This window comes from Cynoglossus semilaevis, chromosome 14 (genome assembly GCF_000523025.1).
Source record: "Cynoglossus semilaevis isolate Cse_v1.0 chromosome 14, Cse_v1.0, whole genome shotgun sequence".
Classification (NCBI taxonomy): Eukaryota; Metazoa; Chordata; class Actinopteri; order Pleuronectiformes; family Cynoglossidae; genus Cynoglossus; species Cynoglossus semilaevis.
This window is the reverse complement of record NC_024320.1, coordinates 305,564-314,649: the sequence shown is the minus strand read 5'-3', so window position 1 is coordinate 314,649 and position 9,086 is coordinate 305,564. Positions and strand designations below refer to the sequence as shown.

The 9,086-nt window shown below is 41.5% G+C and overlaps 1 protein-coding gene across 8 annotated transcripts in view; it reads left to right on the top strand.

Moving 5' to 3' along the window:
- Nucleotides 1-9,086, top strand: part of LOC103389024 (voltage-dependent N-type calcium channel subunit alpha-1B-like) — a 138,931-nt gene that overhangs the window by 15,847 nt on the left and 113,998 nt on the right. For all 8 annotated transcript variants that reach the window (XR_003051680.1, XM_025062024.1, XM_025062023.1 and 5 more), the window contains exons 4-5: nt 1,930-2,035; nt 8,041-8,180. Coding sequence is in view for 7 of the 8 variants with exons in the window: in XM_025062024.1 (XP_024917792.1) it covers nt 1,930-2,035; nt 8,041-8,180 (246 nt within the window). In the remaining variant the exon portion in view is untranslated. The remainder of the gene's footprint in view (nt 1-1,929; nt 2,036-8,040; nt 8,181-9,086) is intronic.

Here is a 9,086-nt window from a genome sequence, read left to right as displayed (position 1 = left end):
GGCGGGGGGAGTGGCTGGCGGGGGGGCGGGGCAGCGGGTAGAAAGTCTGGGCCTGGGCTGAATTGTGGCCCCTAACTAAAAATAATATTTAAATGTCTTTTTTTAGTTTTTAGAGTTTTTATATTAACTTATATTCTTACTTATATTAGCTTATATTCTTTACATTTTTTAGATTTCCTTGCATTTTTTTGCCAAAATTTAATACACCGTCCCATTAGCTAGCCTTTATTTTTCATTCCGTTATTTGTGTCATTTGACCAATTTTTCTTTATATTCTGCCTATTTTACCTATTTTTTTTTTAAATTGATCAATTATTTCTTCTCCTTTTTGTTAAGTATTATAGGATTTCCTTGCTAACCTTTAGCCGCAGTTCCGACTTCTTCTCACTGAGCTCAACGTCAGGTGCGATTAGCCTCGATTGTTAGCTCATCTTTTTTTTCTTCCGTTTTATAGAAATCTCTGGTTATTTTAAATACATGACATTTTTGTCATGTATTCGTCATTTACTGAGCTAAACACTGAGTACTATTTTGTGTAGTATTTATTTTAGTTCATCTTTGGCCTCATTTTAAACTTCTTCTTAATTAAGGAGTCAGGAAAACTCCATCATTAAATTCCTGTTTCCGGGAAAAAGAGCCTTTTTACGTGCCGTAGTTTGAGCACCTCCCTGGTTCCGAGTGATTTAAATGTGATGTTTTTAGCCTGTGTTTATCGAACGGGCAGCTGTTTTTAGACCAGGGTCCTTTATTTAACTCCTCCTCCACACACGGGCTGCACCTGTCGCTCTGCTCCTTATCTCTATTCAACAAAACAAACCCACGTTTCCTCCCTGAAAAGACGTCCACGACCGTCCATTGTGCAGCCTTTTCCATTGTGTAGACTGTGGAGCCCGCGCAGCGTCTAAACGCGTGGCAGCAGCATTTGATGTTTTAACACTGTTGACCATGAACCCAATACAGAAAGCCCCCCCCCCCCTATGGATAAAGAGGCCGGTGGTCACTTCATAACCACCATAGTAAAGTTATTCACCACCTAAAACTCGGAGGATAAAGGGAAAAAAAATGAAGTTAGGAGGACAGTTCTGCAAAGAGAGCTGTCCGTGGTGCTGAATAACCCTTGAGCATTTGGGGTGCTGCTGTCCAATAAGACTGCATTTAAAATGAAATGTTTATAGAATAGATTAAATATTTTTAACAGGTCCAATTCATTTCCAATTTAAAATTTTCGTGAGAAAAATCGAATCTAATTAATTTGAAAATGTATTTCCTTTGTATGAAAAATGGGAATACGTGAACAGGCAGCACCATCATTACAGTCCTATCCCTGATAGGGGGCGCTGCAAGTTTGGGAGCCACTGATTTAAGCTTAATTCCGGAAGATATTTGAACACAATTTGTGGACACAAACGTAGAGATTTTCTCTCTCTCTCTCTCTCTCTCTATATATATATATATACATAAAATATTGTAAGAAAACAACTTTTTGTTGTGAAAAGTGAATGTCTCCATTTTCAAAGTCAACATGAGCGCAGACAGTAGGATCGTGTTCCACGGCTGAAGTGTTTTTGACGAGACGCTGCTTCATTTCCCCTTATAATATCACGAGCGGGCGTCTAACCAATTCCTTTTCTTGGTCTGTGTTTTTATGGTCATTAGTTCTGACCCCTGTTACATTTCACTGGCGCTGACCCACGTACACTGACCCAGTGATAATAGCCGGCAGAGTGAGCCCAGCAGTGATAATGGTTCCAAATGGTCAACCATCTGGAAACATCAGGAGGATACAGAGCCTTGAACCAGAGCATTATGGGGAAAGTTTGTGGTTTTAGTCAACAACAACAACAACAACAACAAAAAAAAAATGGACAGTTACTATTGATACCATTGTTTTTGTCAAGCCTTATGTTTCTGCTCCTTAACCCTCCATACTCCATTCGAATACATGATCCTGGCCACCATCATTGCCAACTGCATCGTCCTCTCACTGGAGCAACATCTACCTGCCAGCGACAAGACGCCGATGTCAGAACGTCTGGTACGTTTCTCTTTACTTCCTGTTTAAAGCTGTGCTCAGTGACTTTATCCTTTGATTTACAGTTGATGTTAGGGCAGTATTTCTCAAGTAGTGGGAGGGGGAGGGGTATTAAGGGGCCGGGGGGCGTGAGGGGCTGGGGTGTACCAAGTGTACCACTGCTGTGATGCTTGAATGATAATGATAACAAACCTCCAGTCACTAGGTGGCAGCAACTCGTACAGTGGTTTGTACTGATGAAAATATACATGTTATCAGGTTCGCAATAGTATTTCAATTCAAAGGGGTGTAGTTTAGGGGGAGGGGGTTGCGTGAAAACATTTCTGTCCCCAAGGCGGGGCATGACAGAAAATAATTAAGAACGCATGATTTAGGGGTTAAATAGCAGAGTTGCTGTAAGACGCCAGGATAAAGTCTATGCCTTTAGACTTTAGACTTTAGACTTTAGACTTTAGGCTTAGACTTTAGACTTTAGTCTATGCCAGTTCATCATCAGAGTCTGGTCACAGCTTCTTCTGTAGCAGTGGAGTGTATTAAACCCTGTTGAAGCTCAGCTTCAGTGGGACTCAGTGGGACAGCGCTGTGTTTGTTGTTTTCATTGTGAAAGCTGGATGTTGATTAGTGATGTGCGAAGGATCGAGCCTGAAATATCGATACTTCCGATTCTGGATCTTTCTGCTCTGAAATCGATTCTGAAATCAAAATATCGATACTTTTGATACTTACGCATTCTGAGATGAGGTGTATCCTAAACAGAAACATGGTGCAAAGTATCCAAATGATTGAGATGTTGTCTAAGTGACGCTCGGTTGGTGGGACTACTTCTTCTTCCGCCTGGGTGTGTGCATCATGCGTAAGCACAGGGGCTCTACTCCGTGCTCTCACTCAGTCACTATTGATGGGAATTTCGGCTCTTTTTTGGTTCGGTTCACTGAAAAAATCCGACTCTTTCGGGTCCCAAATGGCTCCTCAGATTATTTTTTTTTTTTTTTATTTTTGTTTTACAAATAACATGTTTTCAGAGTTTGAAACATTGTTTTGACATATTTTATATGATTGTGTTCTCAGGTTTTTTCTATTGTTGTGTTGACTGTATAGTAAATGAGGCAGCTACCTCAGTACACTCCAGAGTTTAAAATAAATAAATAAATAAATAAATAACTCTGCCTTGGATTCTTAAAGAAGCTAAGATTTGAAATACACTTTTTTTTTTAATTTAAAAGACAAATGATAAAATATTGGTATCGATATTGGTATCGGCGATACCAGCCTAAATTTTACTCGGTATCGGATCGGAAAGGAAATTGGTGGTATCGAACATCACTAATGTTGATACATAATGAAGTAAAAAAAAACGTTCCTTTCATTCAAGGCGGGTAATGAAGCAGTGGGTGGGAATGAAGCTGGGCTTCTTTGCGCTGATTGGATGAACTGTTTGGGACTGTCCTACGTCAGTCCTTAGTTTGGGAGAGAGGTCTGAGAGTCTGTAGACCAGCTGCACCAAAAAATGAAATTCTTGAAATGAATTACTTGTCATTGTGACACAGCTCCGCCGCCGCGCACAATGAAAAGTGAATTTTCCACAGGCAATGCATTGCAGTGGCAGCTTGGTCACCGGGGGACTCGAACCTGTAACCTTCCATACCCAAGGGCCGTTCATCCACCACGGTCTGTTCTGTTTGTGCTTTGGTGCAATGGTTGAAACCGATGTAAAACAGAGCCCATTGTGTGGAAACAATGTGTTTGGTCCAGTTTATCACCTCTAGAGGGAGCTTTTCACTAGGAAAATCAAAGTTAAATAGAAAAATAGTCTGATCCATTTTCAATAATCCAAAATCCAAAAATGAATTATTTGAGCTCAAATGAACATTTGGACTACTAGCTACTGCTGCCCCTTGTGGTTGTGGGCTACTCTACCTGTAAACAGGTCCATCCATCCATCCATTTTCTTCCGCTTATCCCTTACTGGGTCGCGGGGGCAGCAGTTTCCATGACTGCCACCCAAATCACACTGCACTGAACCAACCCCCCTGAACCTTCCTGCGGGTGGTGAGTCCTAACTGGGATTGGATCTTGCCCAGGAGGTGAACGCTGGGGTTCCAGACCAATGACAGAGACGATGCCTCTGGGCCAAAGCGCCGCCTATAAACACGTGTGTCATTTAAATATGCTAATAGAGGTAACAGTGTGTCAGAAACTTTAGTTTCCTGTCATTAAAGATGGGTGGGTTCGAAATGTGAAACTCATGACCCCTTATTGCACCAGGAAGTACATGTGAAGTAAAACAATGTCACAACAACACCACACCGATTACTAATGTGGTGACCACTAGTGGAGAACTCCCCCCCCAACACACAAATATATTAATATTAATATTAATATTAATATTAATATTAATATTAATATTGATATTAATATATTATTATATTTATATATATATATATAAATATAATAATATATTAATATCAATATTAATACTAACACTAATATTAATATTAATATATTAATACTAACATTAATACTAATACTAATATTACTATTAATATTAATATTAATAGTAATATTAGTATTAGTATTAATGTTAGTATTAATATATTAATATTAATATTAGTGTTAGTATTAATATTGATATTAATATATTATTATATTTATATATATATATATAAATATAATAATATATTAATATCAATATTAATATTAATATATTAATACTAACATTAATACTAATACTAATATTACTATTAATATTAATATTAATATTAATAGTAATATTAGTATTAGTATTAATGTTAGTATTAATATATTAATATTAATATTAATATTAGTGTTAGTATTAATATTGATATTAATATTATTGCAAATGAAAGATATTGAACCAGAGCCTCAAATGATACAGAGGCGTTTGCTAAAATGTCGCTAAAACATGCTTGCAGGTGTGTTTGGGGCCAGGCGTGCGGATCGCTAAGGGGAGTCAGTCTTAAAATAACGAGAGAGTCAAAAAAGGTGTTTCAAAGAGCAGCCAGCTCGATGTGAAAAAGTCAATTAGTGCCTCTCGCGTCTCACCACCTGCTCCTGGGTCTAAATCCTCTCAGCGGTGGAGGAGGGGAAAACTCCTCCGAACTGGAGACGGGCGGTTGCCACGACAAAAAAAAGAAATAGCGGGCAGACAAGGAAGTGAGCGGAGTGATTACAGCGCGGAGAAAACAAACATCCTCTCTCTGTGTCCGTGTGGAACAACAAGGAGCCTTTTAATTAGAACCGCAGCAGCTTTTATTTATCAGCCTGAGTCAACAGGAGGAGCAGGAGGTGGACTGTTGACGGAGGACATAATAGAACCTCTTCACAGCCTTCCCAGATCCAGTACTGGTTCCTTATCACCACAGGGTTTTCCCGTGTGAAGAATGAATGAAAGTAAAGTAAAAAAACACGTCTACGTTTTCTACCAAAAGTCCAAAAATGTAGACATTTCTCTTCATCATAGATGTTTCTTAATTTTCCCTGAGAAAAACAAAACGCATAAAAATAAATGGAGCTGAGAATTAGACCTGAAATAACTAATGTAATTCAAGACTGCCTGAATGAACATGGCCAACAGGAAGAGGCTAAAAGTTAGGACAGATTTTCTACATTGACACGAACCGACCACAAGAGGCAGCAGTGGATCAGCGACACGGCTGTGTCCATGTGAACTCAAATGTCCCATTTTTCTCTTTGTCAATGTGTTTTTTTCCTTACGAGCGTCAAACCCAGAGAGTTGTGATGCTGTGATTTCACTGGTGTCCTGTGTCTCTGGACGAGTCTGTCCAACAGCAGCCTTCCTGCTAACAATCGGTTCCAAAAACAGACATCTCAACAAGTCTCTCTTCATAGACAAGAAAAGTCTTCGTCTCCAACCGGGTTGACCAAATGGTCTCGGTGACTGAGACTGAGGGGCTGTCTTTAAATGAACCAGAGGACGTGGACGATGACTGCAGTCGGCCTCTGCTGCAGAGAAGGTCACCCCTCGCAGCGCTCGGCCCTGTCACTCTGTTTCTACATGACTGTTTCCACGGGAGGCCGGCCTGAAGCTGGGAGGCAGGGAGGGCGACATTGTCTGTCATGAGATGAACTAGAGGCAAGAGCAGGAAGAGGTTAGAGATGAGATGAAGAGGATGACGAGGATGATGAGGATGATGAGGGCAATGAGAATGAGGAGGATGATGAGGATAGTGATGAGGGTGAGGGTGAGGGTGATGGTGATGGTGATGGTGATGATGAGGATGATGATGATGATGAGGATGAGGAGGATGATGAGGGTGAGGGTGAGGGTGAGGGTGAGGATGATGATGATGATGATGATGATGATGATGATGATGATGATGATGATGATGATGATGATGATGATGATGATGATGATGATGATGATGATGATGATGATGATGATGATGATGATGATGATGATGATGATGATGATGATGATGATGATGATGATGATGATGATGATGAGGATGATGATGATGATGAGGATGGTAATGATGATAATAATGATGAGGATGCTGCTGCTGCTGCTGATGATGAACAGACTGAAGGCTCAGTCTTATTTCTAAGGCAGACCTGAATTGAAGTTGTGTTTATCAGCGTAAACCGATCATTCCAGCCATGTATTAATAGGACAGAGGTTCCCAAAGTGCGGGGTGGGGTCCCACAGGACAAGACTATTTAATTATACCTTGAGTCGGAAAGAGTTTTTTGAGCTACTCTGACACCATGACCTCCTGTAGAATGTATTTGTGGCAAGATAAGAAAAGAAAGAATCGGTCAGTCCATGAAGTAATTTCAGGTTTTTTTAGCTCTGAAAGAAAAAAGTGTTGCCATTCTGTAAACTGCTTACACGTTCAGACACACAGGAGATGCATTGTGGGTTGTATGTTGCTAGGCTACAGTCAGTGTTCCATTCCTGATCTACGGTACTGTAGGAAAGTCTGACTATAGATGTCAAACATGATTCTTTCAGTTTGTCAAATGACCACAGACTAGACTGGGCCACTCAGAGGTCATGTGTGGGCCACTCAGAGGTCATGTCTGGGCCACTCAGAGGTCATGTCTGGGCCACTCAGAGGTCATGTCTGGGCCACTCAGAGGTCATGTCTGGGCCACTCAGAGGTCATGTCTGGGCCACTCAGAGGTCATGTCTGGGCCACTCAGAGGTCATGTCTGGGCCACTCAGAGGTCATGTCTGGGCCACTCAGAGGTCATGTCTGGGCCACTCAGAGGTCATGTCTGGGCCACTCAGAGGTCATGTCTGGGCCACTCAGAGGTCATGTCTGGGCCACTCAGAGGTCATGTCTGGGCCACTCAGAGGTCATGTCTGGGCCACTCAGAGGTCATGTCTGGGCCACTCAGAGGTCATGTCTGGGCCACCTGTGTCCTGAAAGCCACTGTATGATAGTCCAGCTCTCGGAGGTACTTAGATGTGTATGTTTTTTTATGCTCCATGGGAAAAGGTTTTGTATAATTTATGGTTTTCAAACAAGGTTTAGTTTCAATCAGATGTGCATGGACTGATTTTTTTTTTTTTTTTTGGACCAAAAACCCAACTTTGTGAAATTAACCTTATTTTGAAATGACTAGTTTGATGCCTAAAAAAATGTATTCCCTCTGTGTTTAGACATAAACAGAAACACGAGTTTAAAAAGAGAAAGTGAATTCTAATGAAAAGATAATAAAAGAATCCAGAACCATTTAAACTTCAGAAGAAGGTTCTTGACAGCGACGCCGATCGTTAGATTATTCCTTTACTGATGTTCCGTAGCCGGTGGAGGTCATGCGATCAAGTATGAACATCATCTTAGCAGCTAGAGGAGCAGGAGTAAAAGGGAGGCGTCTTCTCCGCTTCCCTCGACGCTTCATTAGTCTCTGTGAAACCCTGGACAAAGAGGTCCTCCCTCCTCCTTCTCCTCGTCCTCGTCCTCGTCTTCTTCTCCTCCTCCTCTATCCCCCCCCTCATCAACTCTCCCTCTTTTCCTCAGGATGACACAGAGCCCTACTTCATTGGAATATTCTGTTTTGAGGCCGCCATTAAGATCATCGCCCTGGGCTTTGCCTTCCACAAAGGCTCCTACCTCCGCAACGGCTGGAACGTAATGGACTTTGTGGTCGTCCTCACCGGGTGAGTGCTCGCCGCCCGCCAGGCGTCAGCTGGCCCTAATGTGAGAGAATGCGTTCTTTTGTGTGCATCTGCGATTGCCCCAGAGAGAGAGAGCGAGAGAGAGAGAGAGAAAGAGAGTGCGAGAGAGAGAGAGAGAGATCGTCTACTGTGAGCATCTGTTGTTTTTAGACGAAAAAAAAAACTCTCCAACTTTTGTCTCAACTTTGTCGTCTCTGAAGGTTTTGCATTTCTTTAGTGTTTTCTTGTGACGAGCAGAAACTTTGATATGTTTTAGAATCAAAAATAATCCACCAGGTCACAGATATTTGGATTATGGGATTATGGCAATCAATGACTCAGATCAGGATGTCAAAACTAAGAGTTTTGCTGAGGAATTACGTACAATGGTTAAGACGATGTTAAACATCGGATTTTTGTTACGAGGCCTTTAATAACGATTGGCAGAGGTGGGACCAAGTCCTTGCTTTGCAAGTCACGAGCAAGTCTCAAGTCTTGGCACTCAAGTCCGAATCAAGTCTCAAGTCAAAACAGGCAAAGTCCGAGTCGAATCCAAGTCCAAGACTGAAAAGTGTCAAGTCAAGTCCCAAGTCCTGCCGTTTCTGTTTCGAGTCCTTTCGAGTCCTTCCACTCACTGCCACTCGTTTTTTTGTTGACCATCTCGTAGTTCTTAAATCCGAACAACACGATCTTTGGTATCATTTTCTCCAAACCGCGCATTGTTCGACAGCTCTTTCTCATTGGTTGTCCCGCAATTTGATTGGCTCGATATTATCGCGTCAAAACAACGTACACAATGAGAGATACACAGCAGTAACTTACTTTCTAATCTTTGGGTTTGGGAGAAAGTCTCAAGTCTTGTCGAGTCAAAGGGCTCGAGTCCAAGTGAAGTCACGAGTCATTGATGTT